The 23,217-nt window shown below is 41.9% G+C and overlaps 1 protein-coding gene across 16 annotated transcripts in view; it reads left to right on the top strand.

The window, feature by feature from the left end:
* NCKAP5 (NCK associated protein 5) overlaps positions 1-23,217 on the top strand; it is a 942,960-nt gene that overhangs the window by 835,277 nt on the left and 84,466 nt on the right. For 15 of the 16 annotated variants that reach the window (XM_073241351.1, XM_073241347.1, XM_073241344.1 and 12 more), the window contains 4 exons: positions 1,725-1,913; positions 6,543-10,261; positions 10,989-11,166; positions 17,730-17,808. In XM_073241351.1, coding sequence (XP_073097452.1) covers positions 1,725-1,913; positions 6,543-10,261; positions 10,989-11,166; positions 17,730-17,808 — 4,165 coding nt within the window. The remainder of the gene's footprint in view (positions 1-1,724; positions 1,914-6,542; positions 10,262-10,988; positions 11,167-17,729; positions 17,809-23,217) is intronic. The other variant, XM_073241353.1, reaches the window with a different exon arrangement.

The raw sequence follows: 23,217 nt of genomic DNA, 5'->3' as shown, positions 1-23,217 counted from the left end.
ATACGAGAGAATAGAATGGAAAAAAAATGAAAGACACACAAGTAGGAGAGCAGCATAACGCCCTACTTCTGACGCTTGTTCAGGACACGTTCCAGATGTATGCAATGGCTGAAACTTTAGTGCCAAGTGCCCCTATGCAATAGGACCATTGGGGGTAGGCATCTGTTGAAATACAAATATGAACTCCCCTTAAGTAAGTTATAGCCAGCAATAATCAAGGCTATAAATCAGTAGATATTGCTGCAAGCTGAATTTTTAAGATAAGTTTCTCTTCTCAGTGATATTTGGAGCCAAATTTTAGAGGGGGAAATAGAGGAATAAAATTCCTTGACATTTTTAGATCACTTAAAGAGATTGTTATACAGCAAAAATGAAGTATGGCTAGCAAGACAGATGCCCGGTATTGGAAATCTAACATTACTAGGCATATGGGTATTGATTAGAGAACAAATTCCGTACACCCTCTGCACTTGCAGGGGTTAGTACGAGCCCCAAGCACTCGCAAACAGGGTGGCCTGCCTTCCTCAAGCTGCTGCTTAGTCACCATCAGTTGGAGTCACATTTAGGAACAGTGATAAGTACTCAGGTACTAGAGGCACCCATAAAGTGCCAATGAATTGCATAAGTAGGAGGCTTTGCCATTCTGTGAGTGACACAAAGACAGATGGCTTCCCTGTCAGTGAGTTTCTGGGACAAAGCTTTATATAGATAGGAGACAGGAATGAGACTGTAATGGAGACATTCCATTTCGTGATCAGGATGCTAAATTAATTTAGCCTGTCCAGTCCATGGAGCTTCATCTGTTACATTAGGGGCCTATCATGTGGTTTTCAGGATGTGCTCAAATGTTTACAGCTTTGTCACCTGTGCCTTATCAGACCCACTAGAATTTTAACCACTTGGATCTTCCACGTGGGACTCAGATCTAGGTGATGTTAAGAGTCTTTATCATTTGGACAGCCAATTGATATGAAAAGTCCTATAACCTTTACAACAGAACCTCATGAATCCTGAGTTTGGTGTCCCACTGCATCTGGCTTCCTGGGCATTTGATTCCTGACTTAGCATGATGCTGTCAGAGCCATGGGGAACCAGCCATAGGAGTGATCTGGTAGAACTGCCCCACCCTACACATGACATTAAGGTCCATGGAAGTTAAGTGCTTTCTTTGCTGGGTATCTCATATCTAGTGGCAGTATGCAGCCTGAGATCCAGTCGTTAGACTCCCAATCTACTGCTCATACTCTTGAACCCCACAACCAAAGATGCTACTCTTGTCCTCTTCCTTTCGTAGCATTAGAGTCATGTTTTGATACTGGTCTGAGTGTTTAAACAGTACTACTGGATAAAATGGGAAGCTCTCACTGTGATACTTCTGCCTGATGATGATGATAGCTCATAATAATCAAGCACCTACCGAGGCCAGATACTGGGGAATGTGCTTCTTGTCCAGAACCTCGTTTGGGCCTTGCAGTAACCCTGTAAGGTGTAGGCAGTATTATCATTGTTCATTTTTGAAAAGGGAAATGTAGCTCTGAGGGATTCATTTCTCCTAGCATGTTTATGAGAGGCAGAGCCAAGATTTGAACCCCCTAGTCTGTCTTACCCCAAAGTCTGTGCTTCTGACTATTCTGCTATATTCCCTCCTACATCACCATGCTGTTGAGTTGGTACTTGCTCTTTCCCAAGCAAAGTCCTTGCTCAGAGCTGTCCTGCCGTTTTAGGAATGCCAGCCGAATGCAAAATCAGGAACCCCTGCTCTGAAATGCCCCAGCTTAGGGCTTGTCATCCCTGGCACTCTCTGTCCCCGAACGAGCTGCAGCAGCAGTGAGCTGTCTCTGTCAAGCACCTGCAGTGAGCACTCCAGCGGCTCTTCCTGCACATGGCATGATGGGAAGAACCTCAGGAAAAGGGTAAGGCCACCTTTCAGGGCATCAGCATCAGTGTGAACCAGAAAGAGGGGATCCTGTCCTGATCGGAAGGTGGATGGTGGGAGGGAGGGCTAAGAAGGAAATGACCATCTGCTGAATACCTGTTCCCTCATTCCTTATGCAAGTCTGCAGGGAGATACTACCCTCCCCATCACAGAGATGAGGAAGCTGGCTCCAAAAGGTTGTTACTTCCCAGAAATCATGTAGCAAGTGAGGAGCGGACTGATGACTTGACCGCAAATATCCTGGGAAGGAGCTTGAGAGAGGAACACACTTCCCTTCAGAGCTTTGGTGGAGCCCACTGAGTTCACAGATTTATATCAGGTTGGAACCTGGAGCTCTGTCCTGGTGTACCTGACCACACTCAGACCAACTCAGACGTTTCCAGTTAGTTTCATGGACCTTCTCTTCACTGGGGTGCCCAGGGAGACAGTGATACCCACTGTGAATGAGCCTGAGCAAGGCCTCTTGCCAAGCCATTCCAGACTTAGCATCCCATGAGAATACGAGGAGAATTTTTTTTTCCTAAGAACAGAGAGCGTGCACAGAATAAATGTTTTGGAAGTGTCATTCATTTTGTAGGAATTCATCACTCAAAAATAACAGGTAGTTTTTTGGCCTCCTCTCTTCAATTCTATAGCCTCATAAACTACTAAGTGACTATACATTGGAGGGCAAAATTGATAGAGAAAATACTGTGGTAGATGAGAGAGACCATGGCTTCAGTTAAGGCAGGTATGTCCCTCCTTAGATGCCTGGAGTTCCTCTCCTGGATTTTGTGAAAAAGAACTCCCACTGCTAGAATGATTCACATCTGCAAAGTGGACTCACACAACTGAAGATTCCTTCATGCTTTGAACAAGCATCTTTGCACATTAGTGTAAGTCAAGTGTTTGGAATAGCTGGTTTTATAATTTCCAAATGTTGAGGAAAAGCAAAGAGTATATGAGAATGGAAACCCCAAATCAGATTATTTAGAGACCATTTTTCTATCATTCATATAAATTTAACTTATGATTTTGGAAACACAGAAACTAGAAAATTCTATAACTGCCAGAAAATATTGGTGAGGGAGCAGCTTTGTCATACTCTGAACAAAAACTCAGAAAAATATTTAAAGCTTAAATTTAGAGCTTATTCCCTTGGGCTCAGACTTCTACTGCAAAGTGTGGACCCTGGTACATTATCAAAATTGTTCCTTCTAAGCGCATATTCAGAGTTCTAAATCATGACTGCTAGGGGCCTGGCTCAGACAGACTGGGAAGATGGTCAGCGATGTTCCCTCTGTGTGACTATCACTGGCTCCCAGAACCTCTTGCCTAGCAATTTTCAGTCTCAGACCTCTTTTCTCTTTCCCTCACAGACCCCCTTCTCACCCTTTCTATTTTCTTTTTTAGGTGGGAGGACAGCTAAAATTCTTTCCATTAGAACAATCCTTGATCTTCTAGAGAAATTTGTCCCTGAAAGAGGAGAAATAAGAGTCTTGAATGCACCATACACATTCAGGTGGCCATCATCTGGAGATTCAGTATAGTCTGTCTCAGCATGAGACATGCTGAGAAAATGAGCACGCCTGTCATATCTCACAGAGACAGGCCCAGTTCTCAAGGACCCGGTGAAGTAGGCCCAGTTCCATAAAGACATTTTAAATCTTTATTATTTAAGGAACTTCTATAGTTCATACCATGTATCAGGTACTCATTTAGTATTAACTTACATAATAAACTCATATAATACAAATTCAAATGTGCATATAATATTAACATTTTATATTTATATATATATACATACACATTGTATATTACAGTACTAGCTTACATTACATATATGTATTTATATATGCATACATATTTACAGACATACCTATATACACGACCAATGGCTCTTTGATGGCTCACAAGTCTTTTTTAATCTTGTTTTGTGTAGAAAGAGAAAGGAAGCCTGTATGAAATGTGGTATCCTGCCCTACATGGGTGATCACTATGCACCACACACCTTTGTGAGCACTTCACAAGTATTACCTAATTTCATGCTCATGATAGTCTATTTAAATAGGTTCACCTATTCCCCACATTTAACAGGTGAGGAAACTGAGGTTCTGAGACACGAAGTAACTAGCCCGAGATCTCATAGCTAGTCAGTGTCAGAGCTGGGCAGTTGGTTCTAGAAACTTAATTCTTATCCATTCTGCTATGTTGTCCTTGTTGAATCAACCTAAGACTTGGAGAATTGTTCCAATTTTGGGGATGGATTTGTTCCCATTAAGAACAATAATGCCCTTTAAAAAAACTGTGTAAAACTGTTATCCACTCAAGACACAGAAAAGGAGTGTGAACATGAAACCTATGCTCCTACCTTACTAGCATCATCTTTCAACCAGCTCCATTGCTCCCCAGGACAACTCTCTTCCCAGGAAAGAATAAAGCTGCCTATGGAAATGCCAGCACCTTTCCTCCTAGAGGGGATTCGTGCTTTTTTTTTTTTTCAAGTTTAAAGATTTTTCCAAACTTTTCTCAAGTTATTAAATACCATAGCCTCCTGTGAAAACTGATAGAAGAATGTGGCTAATCTCACAGGGCATAGAGCTTGTGCCTAGTTGGTTTGTAGCCACCAGCCCTGGGAGGTATCAAACTGTGGCATAGGCAGGCTCTGGAGAAGCAAGGGGATGTGGGTGGGCAGAGGCTGAGCACATCTTCTATAGATTTAACAAATCTGCCTTTTTCAAGCTCTTGCAGGATACTTTTGCCTGGCTTCCTTTCTTCACTGTAAACATGACTATCAGGATTGTGGAAATACCTAGAAACCCAAGCTGTGGGAGCCTGCTTTCAGTCTATAATACCAAGACATACTATGGGATTTCTTCTGATTTCCAAAGTTTTTTTAAAGGTGCAGGGGAAAAGGCTGGTTAAGGGCCATCACCAAACAGCATCTATCCCCAGCAACTTCTGGTCCTGGAGAATTTTCTAAAGAAAATATGTAATTTGACTTAAAAAAATATAAGCATATAACAAATATAAACAATATATGTTCTTGCTAGCAAGAGGAATTTTTATGAAAATGTCTTTGATGTAAAGCAAATGTTCACAACTTACTAAGGACCAAGATTCCATTGGAGGTTTCTGACACTTTTACAACCTTTGCATATGAGCATATGGTTAGTGTTCAGAGTTATGGGATGGGGGTCCTGCTGGTGCGGAGATGCACACGGGGGCTATACTCTAAGCCAAGATTGGCACTGAGCACACATCTGAAACCACCAGATTCGCTCTGATATTCTTTACCATTAATCATATTTTTTATAAGTCGTGAGGTCAGCCCTCAAATACCACCAATATCCCTGAGAGCTGGTTTGTGATTGAACTCTGCAATTTCCATTTAAGAGCGGAGTGTGGGGATAACCTATGATCTTTGTGATGACACTGACTAGTGCAGCGGGGGAAGAGAGGCTAAGCTTGACTCTAGCAAGTCAACTATAGCAAGTATAGCATTATGATTAGGCATGCAGGCTATAGAGGCAGACTGCCCAGGTTCAAATTCCTACACCACCACTCTGGAACTAAGTCATAGAAAGAGTCTAAGAAACCAGAGTTCAAAGCTTTGCTCCAGCTTTTTCTTCACTGTGTACTCTGCTGACTCATGCTGAAGTTTCCTCCCTAGAACAGTAGGACTGATAAGTTCTCCCTCCTGGTGTTGTGGAAATTAAATCAAAGCACTGTGAAAGCGGCTGGTACACAACAGATGCTCAATAATGTTAACTCTTCCCCTCTGCCCTTCCATTTCTGGTTAACAATACTATGAAAAATATGGATGTCTGTGCAGAATGCAGTATTTTTTTCTGTCATTTCTGGGTCACTTCTCCAAGGCTAGTGCTTGGGGAGGTTGAAGGATAGGAAATCAACCTTTCTTTGTTAGTAGGCGAATGATTTATGTGGGGTTGTAACAGCAAATACCCAGATGCTATATGTATAGATGCATTCCTCAGATGTTCACTGCCTGTTAAGTAAAGTCATGAAGTCACAGAACTATCAAATGTTAGAATGGAAGGAACCACAAAGACATGGAATGAATTCCCTTCCCAGTTATCCCCTTCACCTTACGTACACACAGCACAATGAGGCCCTGTTGTCTTCGGATTGTTCCCTAAGTGTACCTTGAGCATATCTTCCCAATTTAGCTCTTTGCCATCCCATTTCTTGGAAATCAGCTTCCCCATATTTAAGGCAGGCCTATCCTTCACTCAAGGGCTTTTCCAAACAGAGAGAGGTGTAGTCTCCTTCTGGACTTCTCCAGAACCTACTACATTTGCCCTTTGCATTTGCTCTCTTGACTTACGGTTATTTGTGCCAAATCTCCCCTTCCCTGCTGGGCTGCATACTCCTTGAGGGCAGGGTCCTATCTTCTACTAATTTATGTCACATGCTACTTAGCTCAGGCCCTGACAAAGTAGAGATTTGCTGCATCATTAATGAAACAATTCACACTAATTAATATATGCATTTATATGTAAATCCTTAACCACTAGAACAAAGTAAATTCAGTGATGGGCTTTTCCTTGTATATATTTGTGACCCACATGGTTCAGTCATTTCTGATTCTACTTTTCTTTCCTAGCAATCATCACAAAACTGGGATAAGAGGCTAAGTATTGACTCTTCGCTCCCAAGTGGCTTTGCTAGTCCTACAGATGAACCACCTCCATCTCGTGTCAAGGAAAGCCACATTTTGGAAGGACTAAGAAAGCTCCAGAAGCAAAAAGTGTTACTGGAACCCCCATCAGTGATAACCAAATGGGGTTATAAAGATTGCATGAACTCAAACGAAGGAATATATTCTCCAGGAATTAAGAGTAGCAGTATCAAGGAGCATGCCCCCCACAGATCCCCTGAGACCTATCACGAGGGGCCCCGCAAGGCACTTGTGTGTGGCACAGATTCCCACGGTGTCGAGGAGGACTCTTCCTCCCTAGCATTCCTCCAAGTGGTTCCAAACCAGGGCTGCAGGCTGCACAGTTGTAAATTAACCCACAGTGTTTCTGACAGTCTGTTTGGCTGGAATCTCAGTGGAAAACATTTTCCCGAAGGCACATCTTCAGTTTACCCCAGGGAGAGGCCTGAAAAGCTGACCCGTTGTGCCAGCACCTGTCCCATGGGGAGAAAGCTGTGCCCAAGTGTGCACATGCCTGAGGCGCAGAGAGAGAGGGATCCATGCGGCCAGGACCACCCGGCTCTTGGCCTGCAGCTTTCCGATACCGAGGACGACACCCTCGATGAGCTGCACATTGACAGCAGTGATGGGAAAAGCCCTTCAGATTTGTCCCTGACCGCTGACACCGACAAATCTGTGGAGAATCTGGATCACCTCACAAGATCTGGAAAATCTGACAAGGAGGGAAAACAAGTGCCCATCCACATAGAGAGCAGGCCAAAGACGTTCAGTTTCATTAAGCAGCAAAGAGTTGTAAAAAGGACTTCTTCAGAAGAATGTATTACTGTAATATTTGATGCAGAGGATGGCGAGCCCATTGAGTTCAGCTCTCACCAGTCAGGTGTTCTCACTGTTACCAGAGACGACATTTCCATCAGTCAGGCCCCTGATGGACCCAAGGCAGAACACACTGAGCTTTCACCTCAGGGAATTCCTCACTTACAGCCAAGAGCTGCTGCAAGAAACTATGCTTTCTTAAAAACACCTGAAGAGAAAACTGAGAACATTCCAAGAGACAATGTAGGTAACGCGGTTGCAGCATCCACTGCATTTTTCAGCCCCAGGACATTAACGCAAAATACTCAGCGGCAAAGGTTGGCCAGACCAACACACAGTATGTCATGCCAGAGTGACTGTAGGTCTTCAGTGTCCATGGGTATGTATCCGAAGCAAAGCCTGACAAAAATACCTGCCAGGGGCAAGTCTCCACCTCAGAAATCAAAACTAATGGAGGCTGAAACTGCCACAAGAGTTCCTTCCTCTGGCCCAGTGACTCTTGAAAAATCACCCACCCTAGCTCCCAGTAAACTCTTACAATCCAAGAAGACTGAGGGCCTGGAACCCCTTGCTGATTTACGGCCAGATTCACACATTCCAAAACACCCCACCCAACCTCCTCACAGCTCCAAAATGTCCAGCAGAAGGGACTGGGCACAGTGCTCCAAGAGTCCAGGTCCTGTACCACAGCCACTGTCGAGGCCCCTACCTGAGCCTGGTGACAATGGAGAGCCCCCCACCAGGGATAAACACTGTGATGCTGGGCCAGAGGCCGGGCTGGAGGCGCCTTCCTGCCCACCCCATCCTGGCAGGTCAGTCTCCCTACTCAGGCCCAGTTATGACTGTTTGCTACCATCTGCCAAGCCTCAAGCCAGGGTCCCCAGCGAAACAGCAAGGACTGTATTCAAAGCCCCGCCTCTGAAAGGATCCTCTGTTCCTATCATTTCTTCTAATCTGACCATGACGGAAGTGCCAGGGAAGAAACCGTCAATGGCCTTCAAAAAGCCTATCTTCACTCACCCTCTGCCTTCCACAGAAACAGGGATTCAAACCAGATGTTCTGCCCACACGCCCTCCAGATCATTCGCCATGATGGCCCCGGGGCCCCCAAAGGTCTCTCCAAAGAGAGGTGTCGCCAAAACCCCACCTCACCAAACACTTGGGGCTGCACACACGGACCCAGAGTTACGGACTCCCAAGAGCTGTCCTGCAGCCCAGGAGCCCCCAGAAACATTGTCCTCCGGAAGTGTAGACCCAGGGAGACAAGGACAACAGAAGGACAGCGTCTCCACATCACCTAGGCCTTCCGTGTTAGGGGTCAGTGAGTCACCGCCAGCTCAGGGAAGCAGTCCCTCTTCATCACCAGCCTCCAGAGGCCGCCACAGCCCACATGGTTTTCTGCATGCTCATGAGAAAGGCCTGACAGCTCGCCTCCCGGCTGGGCTCAAAGTTCTCACAAAGTCTCCCCAGTTGCTCAGGAAAAGTTCCACGGTGCCAGGGAAACATGAAAAAGACAGTCTAAATGAAGCCTCTAAAAGCTCTGTGGCTGTACGCAAGTGTCCACCCGAGGACTCTGGGGCTACAGCAAGCCCTGGGGCCACAGTAGGTGAAAGCAGTGGGACTCCACGGGGGCTGCAAGCACAAGACAGTTTGGCTGAAGGCCTTCTCCTGGAAGCTGCCGTCCCAGAGGCACTGGAAAATGGGGCTGCTGCTGGAAAAGATGGGCTAGAAAACAGGTCTGTGAAAAGATCCCTTTCCTCCAACAAGCCACACCCCAAACCAGCTCTAGGCATGAACGGAGCCAAAGCCCGCAGCCAGAGTTTCAGCACTCGCTCAGGAGACAAGCCCCCAACTCCGCCCATGGAAGGGCCCGGCAAAGTCCGAACTCAGATTATCACCACCACTGCTGAGAGGGGCAGTTCCCTCACCCGGCAGAGCTCTTCCACGGAAGGCTCTCCGCACAAGACCTCTGCTGCCCCCATGCCTGACAGTCCGCCCAGTGCCGGGAGGCCCCTGGGGCATCCCTCCTCCAGGCAAAGCCCCCTGGGGAGCACGGGGAGCCCTGGCAGCCAGCACCGGAGCCCACGCAAGTTGCCTTGGAGGATCCCTCGGAGATCCGCAGGGCCCCTCGCCCCTGCTGGAATGGAAGACCAGCAGGCCTGCCCTCAGGGAGGAGGCCCCCGTGTGGCTGTCCCTGAGGAGTCAGGCAGCGACCACTGCAGATGCCCACCCACCCCAGCAGACTGCCCACGAGTCCTACAAAGTCCAGGGAGGACACAGTGTGCAACCAACACTGAAACAAGCAGGACTCCCAAGCTAGAAACTTCTGGAAGATATCCAGATAATTCCACAAGCAGGACTGGTGCTGTGAGCCCAGAAGCCCCCATCTCACCCACAATTGAAGAAAAGGTCATGTTGTGCATTCAGGAAAATGTGGAAAAGGGCCAAGTGCAAACAAAGTCCACGTCTGTGGAGGCAAAGCCGAAGCCCGGGCCTTCCTTTGCCAGCTGGTTTGGTTTTAGACGGAGCAGACTTCCAGCTCTCAGTAGCAGGAAAATGGATGTCTCCAAAATGGAAAGGAAAGATGCAAAAGGTTTGGGGTTTGGAAACAAACAGCTAAAATCAGAGAGAAAAAAAGAGAGAAAGAATCCCGAACTACAGTTTGAGATAGAAAATGGGCTTAACAGGGACTCCGACGTGGCAGATAGCCCAGACGGTGGTTTGCCAAGCAAAAATTATCTGAAAACGCCACTGGACATTTACCACCAAATGACATTTGAACAGCGAAGCAGACCCAGCCCTGTTACGGGTTCAACAAAAGATACCTTTTTGACAGAACTTTTGAACAGGTAAAACATTGGCAAAGTGGGTGGCAGTGTTGAGAGGTGCCCCCCCACTGCCTGTCCACAAGAAGACTTGTTTGCTTCCTGCATATTAAATTCCAGTCAAGCATGGTTTTCATACAAGCAGAAATTCATAGTAGCAGATTTTTATACATTAGCCAGAATTTAAACAATGAAATAAAAGTTAGCAATAAAATGATAATTTAGACCATGTTACTTTGTTAAACAAACCAATGGTCTTTGAAATTAAAGAATGGTAAATTTTATCAAGGTTGATAGAAATTCCACCTACACAGGGAACCATGAATGTACCCACATGGCATGAAATGGAAGAAAATTACACATACGTTTCAAATTATGCTGGTCCCATTGATTGTACCAAGCAAACATATACTTATAAACTTTCCAGAGGTAATTACATTTCCTGCTGATCTTAAGCCAGAACTGTATTTAGCAATCACTCTTCGGTGGTTTTTATTTTGCACCCACCTGCCCCCATCTCTCAAGTGTTCATAAAATTAAAAGAAATTATTACATTATCAAATCTAAATTGACACACTACTGGACTATAAGAGGAAGATTTGATAGAGGCCAGTTGAGAAACACTTATCACTCAAAGATTTAAAGACAAAAGGATACAGGAAGGTTACTTTAAACATTAAAGGATTGGGGAAAATAGAGCAATTGGGGAAGAACAATGTAATTTATCAGAGGAATCACTTTCTACCTACAGAGTTGATAAGAAAGCAGCTCACCAGACAGAAAATGGATCAAATAGTGTTGCCTGCAGGAGTGTGTTAAAGGGCAGCTCCCAGGGCTCGGGTCTCACCTGCAGCTCTACCAGCCCTCAAGGAAACCACAAGAAAAACATCAAAACTAAAGCTGATCTGGAAACACCAAAAGGCTCACTGGTAAGTGCTCCACCATCTGGTTAGAAGGTGTTAGGCTTTGAGACTGGCTGGCAGGGTTCTTTCTACCTTTGTTGATGAAAATATGTGAGCCCGAGATTGGGGGGCAAGGGGGTGCACTGAGAAAGTTAGAGAAAAGTGAGAAATTCTGGTGACCACTTTAGTAGAGAGAGAGAGGGCAGCTGCATTGTGAATGGGCGTGGCTCCCTCCAGGGCGGTTGGTTTTTTAGCCCTCTTTTTCAGGAGGAACCTGTAATCACAGTGCAGGCAAGTGATGCACAAATGACACTGTTGGTATCATCTTCAAATTACACTCTTGTGCTGGAAATTTGTTTTGATGATTGTTTCCATCATTTCCAGCAACACGAAAAGGAATGAACATGATTATAGAAAATATTAAGTACTAAACAATTTAAGAGAATATTGGCTATTTTGATGATTTGATATAAGCATTTTTCATTTTCACTGCAAGCTGTAAGTACCAGTTCATCCTCTCAAGACAGAAGGTGTTAAGACTAAGAAATCCTTTTGGGAACTTGATGTATTATCATTTTAGTCTTTTAATTATGAAGTCCAGAATTCAGGGGGTACTTTCCTTTAAAAAAATTAATAAAAGGGCATTTTTATATTTCTCCTGGGTATGCTGGTTTTGAGTAATATTTCTGTTTTAAAATCACCTGAAATTGCACTTAGTCTCCTTACATCTTTCCTGTTCATGCATAATTGATTTGGTGATGTTCATTGTTCTTCCATGGAAGTTTTAAAGCACTTACTGTATAGTACCTACTACTGTTTCCTCAGGAAAAACCTGAGGAGATTTGAAAGATGTTCGTGATTGGCATTATCAGTTATTAATTATTAGTTTAACTACTTTTTGATGTTTAGGGTTCCTTAGAGTTTCATAGGCATACTTTGAGACAATGCACATTGTTTTTTTGAAATAGCTCTTGAATCTGAAAAGCCATAAGGTATTTTTTTTAACTCTCTGAACTCTTACGCAGACTATGTTCTTTGCAAAAGTTTTCTTCTCCTTTTTCCCCCATATTTGCCCTTGGCTTCCATGGTATCCTCCCTTCTTTGTAAACACAGATGTCCCTGTTTTATAAAAACCACAAATTACAAGCATATCTAAGGCTGCCCTTGTATTGTCACTGAAAGGAAGGAGAGAAAATGAACGTGTGGAAATGTGCAATATGCCGGAAATTCAATCCACCTGATCTAAAACTTTGATATCCCAGCAGAGCCCCTTATCAGAGGCACTCAATTTAGCTATGCCCCATTTAATGTGGTTCTGACAGCTTAGGATATATCTTCACTGTAAGGAAGTACCAAAAACAAAAAACAAAGAGACCCTCTGTTTGGCTTTTGTAGTTTCATTCTTACTTCCTTACTACTTCCTGATGCTACAGGAACTGGCCCTGCTTTTCCTCTATTGTCTGCAGCCCTTCACAGTGCAGTCAAAAGTATTCTTTGGCCCTTCCAGAATATCTGCAAGAAATGCTCTTTATTATTTTCTGTGAAGTACAAAGGTTCCCTTACCATCCCAAATATACATAATCAATAGGGATATACTGATTTTTCTATTAGCTGCAAGAGCTAATTAGTCATACTGGGAAGCTTTTCCATATGGAGGAGTATTATTAACCTGGATAGTTGACCAGGGAGTCATTTTTTTTTTCAGTGTAAAATGCAGTATTTTTTGTTTCATCTCCATAATCATCAACATGGATTGGGATAAAATTAGTAATTTCAGAAAAGGCATTGCCATAGACTCCTTTGGGACTAGTACAAGAATAGCAGTGAAAACTTATTTATTATATGTTATCAGCCTATATAAGAAGGAAATTAGATGAAAAATAAAATATATTCTAATACCATAGCACATTGATGTGAATACCCATGAACCTTTTAAATTAAGGGATTTTTTCCATACAAGAGTTTAAGGCAAATTTTCTATCTTCTTATTTTAAAGTATATTGCAACAAATTATTCTTATAGTAGCTGTTTTGGATATAAATAATAGCTGCACATTATGCATTACACATCACACTTTTTTGTGAATGAAATCAATGTTCAAAATCTTAAACCTCCACCCTTGCCCTTTACATACTAAGGCTATATTTAGTTATGAGTGTTCTAAGATATTTTAATTATTTTAATCTATGATGATAATAATAGATTATTTTTGTACCTTATAAAAAATCCATTCATGGTAGCAGACTTCCACATAGGTTCACTAGCAACTTCATCTCCATTTCCAGGGTTGCTAGACACATTCTAAAATATGTGTAAAAGTCCCATTAATTCTTTGCTGAATTAAAATATTTTACTCTTTTCAGAGCCTTAATTAGAGGTTTATATCCCCATTTATGGGATCATTTACAGACCACTTAGCTCTAATTTTTGTGTAATTTAGACAGGGATCTGTTACTTTGTACTTTTATTTAAATTATATAAAATCATCATAAGAGGGGAAAAGGCATCCCTGGGAAATATTGCATCAATATTAGGTAAATAAGTCAGAAAAAAATGCACTCTACTTCCCACATGTTATAGGTCCTTCCTTCCTATGGCTTTAAATAATTTTTCTGAAATGAGAAGTCTCAGAAGAAGACAGCTCCAGGCTTCAATTTAACTATCACTGGACAAAATAAAAATTGTTAACGAAATTAACAAGTACCATATACCTTCTTTATACACTGGAAAGGGAGGCCATACTAATATGGGTATTTTAATTTAAATTATGAGTATTCTCTTTACCCAGTGTCTTCACCACAGTCTGAAGAAAGATCACATATGCTAATAAAAAAGCATCAAAGGCTATTCCACTAAAATGGTGTGGGTGATGAAGAAGTACAAAATAGTACAATAATTACACAAACTGTTATAATCGTATTAAGTTCTGGAAAATGTTGTAATTTCAACATCCTTAATTGAACAGTTCTGTTCTAAATGCCATTTTGATTCTAATGAAAAGCATGCATATTTTGTCCTCCTGCAAAGTTTTTTAAATGACTAACTTTTCTAGAGGTAATGCTTTCTGGGGTTTTTCTTCCAAAGATCACTTCCTGTCTTGCTTACGTTCATTGTGTTCCTTTTCAATGAACTGTGACATCAAATGCTCTTTTCTTTGGAAGCAATTCATGTTAAGATGATTCAGAGAAGAAATATATGCAGAATTCCAAATGAAGGATGCCCCCAAATATTGGGCTTAAGTCTGAAATTATGTGTATGTACATGTCAGTGGTAAATTATTTTCTCCCTTTTCTTCCTGTGTCCTTTGTAAGCTCACTTTTCCCTGCCTTTTCTAATGGTAAGGGTTAATAGAATGTAATGGGTACTATGACATTTAATGGGTACCTGTAATAGACTGGCATTTGGTAGCACTCTTGACTACCATTGCAGATCCCAAAAGATGCATAGGAGTTGAAGGTGCACCATTGGATGGTGTCTGAAGTGCCAACAGTAAACTTTAACCAAAACTAGCCCATATCACTGCCAGGGAGTCACCTGCTACTTCTTACCAAATGGGACGTTACTGACAAAGATCCATAGCTGCTCCTGATAGAGCAACGGCTGAGAAAATTCTCAGTCTCTAACCACCATCCTTTTCTGGGCCAAACTTCTTTGTCCTATGACCACCCCTATCTTTGAAATGCTTCGCCACATGAAGGCTGTCCCTGGTGTGCCTAGCCTGTACCCCCAGGAAGGTTCCATTCCCACATCTTCTCACCAGTACCCAGCCATTGCGTGATGAGGGTGAAAATTAATTTTAATTTCAGCCTATGAAAAACATAATTAGCTAGGGGAATCTGCTGCCAGAATAAATGATGCCCCTCATTTCCATAGGCAAATGGAGTTTTTTAATTACTCACCACTTTGCATTGAAATCTATTTGTATGGGTAATTAGAGCTGCCAGCGTGCCCTTCTATGGCACTCCCCTATTTTCCATTCCTTTGCTGATTCTTCATCCATCCCTTCAAATTCAAAATCTCCTCTCATGGGTCATCTGCCTCTCATGGGTCCAGGAGAGTCCCGGAGAGCTGAAAGAACTAGGGGCCTTGTCTGCAAGCCCAGTGCCTCTGATGAATCCCCAGAGGCCATGTGTAGCATTTGCTGTTAAGCACAGAAAGCCCTAGAAAAGTTCTGACAAGGAGCTGACAACCTACACAATGGCATTTTCTTTCTTAAAGATGATACTTGGAGAAAGGTAGTGGTCAAGTTCCATAGATGGCATAGGGAACAGAAGCAGAGAAGATACATATATACACATACACACAAAAATTTTGCTGCTGTTAATTAAAGACATATGTCCTGTATACTTAGAATACTGCCTGCATATCTAACTGCCAAACACCAACAAAGGTACAGTAGTTCTTGAGACAGTCTGGAAAGGAAAGGATGGTTGTAGCAATATGGCACACTCTGAAAAACTGAATTACTGCAATAAATAGGGGTCAGGAGTGCCCACTCTAAACATGAAATCTTTTGTGACCTTGAATAGATCACTAACCCTCTCTGAGTCTTTTTTCCTTTATCTGTAAGATGAGAAGCTTGTTCTAAGTTATTGGATTCTTTGTTTAGAATCTCTTAGGCTGATAGAGATGATGATTCACCCACATTCCAGCAGGTTAGCAGAGCATCCCCTTAAGTTTAAAAATTTACAGAAACTTAAAGGAAATGCTGTTCCACATAACAGGCACAGGGAGCAAAGGGGGAGTTTGAACATGTCAAAAGAACTGATATGGGCTGAAAATATAAATTGATTTCCTTGATGTTTCTGTCGATGAGGATAGAAGGTCCTTGTTCGGTTGTCAATAGAAAGTCAGGTGCTTGAGGATGCCTTCCTCAGGGGGTCTTCTGGTTGTCTTGTCGCAAACAGGTTACTGAGCCGGGTGAACCTTATGAAGAAAACAAGTAACACATGAGCCTTGCTGATGCCCATGGCGCTTTTCCTCCCTTCCGTCTGTAAATGTGCACTACTAGGAGATCTTGTTGAGAAGCCTTTCTCCCCCATTCCATCACTTTCTTCCTTGGGAAGCACTAACAAACAGGGAAGCAACTGCAGAACTGGTGGGGAAGGAAAGTGAGGAAGCCTGGCCTCTGGATATTCAAGTTTAACAATCTCAAGCTATCCACATAACCTCTTGAGTGTGCCACCTTTGGGCTATCAGCATGGACAGATTAAGCAGCAATTACATTCAAATGTTGGAATTGCACTCAAAATGTAAATAACTGGTCTTCTATTAAATATGAAAAACAAGAGGTAAAAACTAGAAAGCTAAATCTAGCTCAAGGCCACTATGCAACCATATGACTTACACTGTGAGTATAAACCAAAGGTTTCTTGGCATTCAGCTGGAGTCACTGGGCAAACCCACCAACAGCCCCTAATGTATTATGTGCTAATAAGCAGAATGCCATGACATTCATTGCACAGTTCACATCATTATCAGTGGCTGCCCAGGTGACTGGCTGAGACGTACTTTAAAAGAGCTATTTAGGGTCTTTCTGCCAGAGGCCACAATCTGCCTTGATATGGAAGGTGAGTCTACACTGGCATAGTCAAATGGAAATTTGACAACAAAATTCCCTCAAATGAACACAGATCAGAAAGCCAGATTTGCTGTGTTTGAATCCTGGTTCCACCTCTTGGGCAGTTGCTTGTCTGTTTCTTCAGGGGCCATCTCTAGAAGCAGGCTAACTGTAGCACCTGCCTCCAGGAGATTGGTGTGAGCACCATGAGTTCCTAGGTGTGATGAGTTTAAGCAACGGCCACTCCCTAACATTTCAGAGTTTGTTCTTTTAAATTGCTATCATTGACATCACTGATGATACTGTTACTATTGCTGCTACTAGACTGGGAAGGGGGGGATGGGCTTAGCTCTCCTGTTGCCACTTACAGTATGTTTAAGGAAACTTGCTAGATCTTAGAATTCTCATTCGTAAAATACTGTGACTTTATTTGAGTCTCTCTATGGGTGCTACACTGTTCAGCATTTGGATGCTTCAAGCTAAAATATAAGGGGAATGTTTTTGACATGAAAAATCTATATAAATATACCACTGTTCTAGTTCCTGAAATACACATCATAGTCACCTCATGCTTCATATCAAAAGAACAACAATAAAAGATACCATTTACTTAGAGAGTTACATTCTTGGAAAGGGTCAGGAGATCTAAGTGTATTTCTTTATATCAAAATAACTTGTGGTAGAAGTCACTGTCTCTGGAGCAATTCTATTTCCTTAGACTTTAATTCTTCCTAATAGCTCTGTATTACCGATTTTATTAAGTATTAAAAACCAAAGCTGTGATCTCCAAAATTATGCAGAATTAGGTACCCTGTAAATCCTCACTTTCAAAGTTTGAGTTATATTTCTGAAAAATATGCTCTTGTAAATAAACTTGTAATGAAGTGAGGAAAAGTAGAATCAAGAAAATATATATGTATATGTATACATACACACACCACATGTCGGTTACAGAATGTACCATTATTGAGTATTGCAAACAATCTATTTAGCATAGTAAATAACTTATAGTGTTTTCTTATTGCTACAGATAAAAGAAGCTAATGAAAACCTGCAAGATGATGAAGAAGATACAGTTGCAGATTCCACATTTCAGAGCCACATCATAGGTAAAAATTCATGTCTTGATACATGTTTAACTGATATATTTTCTAAATAGGACCTTCTTTCAGATACTGTGTGTCCCTGAAGAGCATTTCTTATGGTCTCCTCTGTCAGGACTGGGTTTTAACCTCTCATACATGGTTAACTTTATTTTCTTAGACATTGGAAGCTACCACATAGTAAGTGAGTCAAAGCAGAACCTAGGAAGAAAACATAGGTGTTTGCAAAGGAATGCCAGGCAGATTGATGAGAAGTAAGTACTTGTCAATATAAAATGAACATAATACTAAGTGTAAATAATTTATCTCTGAGGAGAAGGTCAACTTTGAATGGATCCAGGTTCTATCATTCTCTCAGGAAGCACTTTGTGCAACCACTGTTGGTGAGAAATGTTGGGGAATGGCTTTCTTAAATTGAGTGTTTTTTTTAATTGAATATGTTTTACACAAAGAACGAAGTAGATTAGGTAGATATAGCGTGCAAAAATCTTGAACTCATTTTCTTCATCAGTTCTGTCAGAACCCTGATTATAGAGAGAGAGTCCTGTCTCTGAAATAAGTGGCTTGTCAGCTATTTCTTAAAACTGTTCAGAAGCCTAGATTGAAGGAACTCAGGTTCCTAGCACAAAGGGACTTTGCTGACCTGTTTCCAGCAGCTGGGAGGCAGCTGGTGGTGCAGTAGCTAGCTGTCTGTGACTGTGATCCTTGTCAGGAGATAGAAAAGGTGATAACTTTAAGAGCTCTGGGCCCCCTTGCACACTTGCATTATTAGATGTTCCCCGGGCTGTAAGATTATATGTGAATGTAAGCATGCTGCTGATTTAGATTTATAGAGGATACCAAGGCATGATGGAATCACTTCTTCAAACCACATGTTGCTGTAGTAGATGACTGAATACCATGATCTAGAGCATGACAGCCCCACAGATTTCCAGTTCCTGGTATAATCAGTACCCATTGCTCTTGTCCTTACACTGGAGCACGTTAACTTACCAACTCTAGCACCTCACTCTCGGCACCGTGCTGGTACCCTTCATTTTCTAGGCATACCCAGCAGTCTTCTACAAACTGTAATTTGTAGTTATCTCAGAGTTCTTGTACCCCCACAGCTTAATGAGACTGGCACACCACTATTATTCTTTTCATTTGTAATTGGGAATACAAAAATCTTAAACAGCTGAATGAGTACAGTCTGAATGAAATTATCATTCCCAAAAGACATTCTGTATTATAGTTGTCAATGTAAAATGCTTAAATTGTTATCAGTTCTGTGTAGTTAGCCAATATTCAAGTTAAATATTGTTTAACAACCTTCAGACGTGACACTATGTAAAGCCCCACTGAGTCATCATTTTTTCATAATGAGGATTCCTGGGCCTGTAAAATAACACACAGAGTTAGAGGCTTTATATTAGAATATTTTTCAAGGAACTACAATAATCATAAGTGCTTTCTAATAAGCTAGCAATTCTTCAGATCTGCATTGTTCAGCATGATAGCCCATAGCCACATGTGATTTCAGATTCAATTTAAATTGAATAAAACTACATAAAATTAAAAATTCCATTCATCAGTTGCACTAGCCACATTTCAAGTGCTCAGTGGCCACATATCCTCAACGCTATGTATGGAAATTTCCATCATCACACCAAGTCCTGTTGGCAAGCTCTGCTTTGGATCACTCTCATGGAAGTAAATTTAGGCCATGTTCTCACAGAGAGCTTACTTGAGCTTCACACAATTGGAAACTCATCTCTGGAAACTGGTGGAGAACTACGAGAAGGCTGCCAGCGGCTCCAAGTAACAACAGCAGCAGCAAAGCTGCCTCACCACTGCTGGAGCAGAGGGTCATTTACTCACCCTGTGTGCGGACCAGTCTGAAGGCAGGCATGAGAGAGGTGCAGCAGCTCAACAGTGTTATCAGAAGCCCTGTATCTTTGTTCTCATGCTGTTGCTTCTGGTTGCAAATTGATTCCTGCCACTCTCAGCAACCAATCTACATCCCAAGACAGAAAACATAAGGAAGAGTGAAAGCTCCTTCACTGTTCCCCTCCCCACAGACTCCAGAGGCCTTATGTGTCATCTGTCATCAGTGAGGACCCAATCATAAAACCGATGCTAGCTGCAGAGGATGCTGGGAAAGCCATTATGTTGCTTTCCAGCCTCAATTACACAAGGTAGCAGGGAGAACAGGGCAGAGAGTGTTCCCTGGGTTAGCCAGTTAGGAAGACCACCACAGAAATTTTAAAACGTTCACCTATTTCAAGACTAAATGAGACTCAACAAGCCAAACTGTTACTTTGGCTGTGAGAATATATTTTTAGCACTCCTATAATCCCAATGTTCTTCATTTTATCGACTCAAGTACTGTCACATATCCTCATGATATTTTATAACCATAAAGTATTTGTAATCACAGCAGCTGAGCAAATCTAAATATGTTCCTCTTCTAACCTGCTAATGTCTTTGACAATGAAGAGTAATCAGGAAATTTGTGAATCTGAATGTTTGCATTTCTGTAGTGAGGGATAAGGGTGTTCTTGGTTTAATCACAGTGTTATGAATTAATTACAAGACAAGAAGATATTGTTAACTAAACCTGCTCTACATTGATATCCAAAATTCATGAATTATGTAAAATAATAATAGTTTTTTTCTTTAAAATTGCCTCAATAAATGTCAGACTTCTATGTTAATAAGGAACAAGCAAATGACTAGCTTAGCCTTCTAGAAGGATTAATACAAATGCTCACAAGCACTACATTTCTAATTGTTCTTTCCTGCTAATAGTTTCACCTTACATATCATACTTATTATCCAATAGGATTAAATGATCAGTAGGAATTCAAATAACATTGTCTCATATTAAAAACATCAGTCAGTGAGAGTATCAAAAATAACCTCCTAAGTGGAGACTGGGACATTTCTGCAAAAGAAGAGAAAATATCTTTTGAGGAGTTTGAAGAAAAAGCCGACCAGAATTAAGTATATCCAAGAAAATCAGAGATGCATGGTAGACTCTTGGGAAGTGAAGGATACATGTTAGTTGAAGGAAATGTTTTCTCTTCCCCAAGGGCTGGGTGTACTCCTAGTCTCTTCTGTAGGAAGAGCGCCACCAGAGAGCATGACACAGGTGTGGCCTGGCCCTGAGGTCTGGCTTTCTGTGGCTAGCTCTGCAAGGTTGTCCTGGGGCTCTCCACCCACCTCAGGAATTGCCTCTGCTGTCCCCCTTTATTCCTCCCCAAACTGACCTTAGCTAGCAGCTAGTCTGTTACTTATGCAGGAGAATCAAAGCTACTCATTAAGAGCTCCTTTTGACTTATTAACAGACCACATACCAGTTGATTGCCATTGTTCTTGGGCATCTCAGTTCCTCATTCCTTGTTCTCCTAAATTGAGCTAGTTCATCTGGTAAACTGACTCCTGTCAGTGGAGTAATACATAGGTCAAGCAGGTACCTTTTCAGGTCATTTATCTGCATTTTAACAAAGACTTAAGAAAAGTGTTACCTCTACTCAGGAAGTCTTGGGAGCTAAGGTTTCAGGCGTTTGTATCACCAGTTTGAACAAATGAGAGGATGAGGAGGGAAGGACAGTAACCAACCCAACTTCAGACAGTGAATAGCACAAGAAGCAGTGTGGTGGGATGGGGAGGAGATAGGAAGAGTTATTTTATCATATAACCCTGACTTTTGAGAAGTGGTCTCCCTACAGGCAGAGAGGTGAGACAAAGCTGTGACGAGCCAAGCAGAAAAGATTTGGGTCACCAGCTCCAAGGACCATTTTCCCTCTAAAATGCATAGACCTTGTTCTTGCAACGTTTTCTCATCTAATCATAAAGCATCTAATCCACAGGAGTAATGTGCCCAGCCTGGGCTTTGGTAGAGGCAGAAGGCATTAACGAGTCATGTAATACATTGTTATTGTCAAGGAATCTGTGTACCAGATTCCAGTGAAGATAGCAAATGCAGCAGCTTCTTTACCCAGCAGATTAGAGAAGGTCTGGCATGGTGTCAGAAATGGAATGTCAAGCCTGATGTGGCTCTGGTTCTTGAGGAGAGAAGTAGAAGGTCCCACAGATTCCTGAACAAAGTACTTCAGTTACATGGAAAGCAAGCACCTAGAAGCTTCTCTCATCTGAGTGGAAGGAATTCTGAAACCTACTTTATTGTATTAAAGCCCTAATGTAATTTGGTTAGCAGTTGTTATCCATACATGAGTTATACAGTTTGATTTATCCAGACCATTATTCTCAAATCCAAGTTAGCTAATAATTAACTAATTATTAATACCTGTAGGATTAATTTCAGTTCAGTGGTTAAATGAGAATAGAAATTTCTCTGTGGCACATGTAACAGTCGAGAGGGAAGTGGTCCAGGCTGGCAGGACAATGCCAGGCTGCTCCTATGTTGTCCCTCTGCTTCATTCGGTTTCCATTTGCAGGCCCACTTCATGGTCCCAGATTGCTGCCGAAACACCATCCCTTTGGTCCCCTTTCCAGCCAGTGGGAAGGAAGAAGGGATGAGAAAGGATATGGTTCATCCCCTTCAGAACACTTCCCAGCATTCAACCCATCCCTTCTGCTAATGGTCCATTGGCAAGTACTTAGTCCCATAGGATGGGAAATATTATTTCAGACAGGATGTTATTTATCTAGCAAGAAAGTAAAGGAGGTCTAAACTCTGGAAGAAAGGGAGAATGGACATTAAAGGACCTGAAGCAATCTCAACCTGCTGCCCTCCCCCTACCAAGGTTATCTACTTGGTAGAATATAAACAAATGTTCACTGTTGCTTAAGAAAGCCATAGGAAAATATATTCACAGAATTTTGGGGAGAGATATAATTAATTTCAATGACTTATGCTTAGTTTCTGTTTTGCATGCTCTTTACTCCCACTACTCTCTATTTGCACAGTTAACCTTGAGAAGTTTTTTGAGAAAATGAATTGAATTTGGATTAGTTTCCCACCACCATATTTATGAATAATATATAATTGGTTACCCACAAAGTACATAGAGGTTCAAATAAATCTTCTGTGGAATACAATGCATGTAGAATTTTCCTTTCTCTAAAATTAAAACTAATAGGGCACCAGGGCTTCCAGTATTGTAGCTGCCAATCAGTTAAATTCCTTGATAATTATCTGTCTTATTTCAAGAATATTTCTAATTATCCCCACTGAGAAAATTTGAAAAAAATATAGAAACTTAATGTACAGAGAATGACAATCATATTAAAAATAAAATTATAGCTTATCTCAGAAAGTTGACCAGACTTTCACAGTGTTTTGGGTGAAAGGCTATTTGAGTCAAATGTCACATTTTGAACAGTGTGCTGGCATATTTAGGCTTAATTGTAGAAAAATTGAGCTATTATTGATGATCAAAACAAAATGTAAGTGGGAAGTACCAATGT

This window comes from Manis javanica, chromosome 7 (assembly GCF_040802235.1).
Source record: "Manis javanica isolate MJ-LG chromosome 7, MJ_LKY, whole genome shotgun sequence".
Classification (NCBI taxonomy): Eukaryota; Metazoa; Chordata; class Mammalia; order Pholidota; family Manidae; genus Manis; species Manis javanica.
The sequence above is the reverse complement of the archived record's forward strand: the minus strand, read 5'-3'. Positions and strand labels throughout refer to the sequence as shown.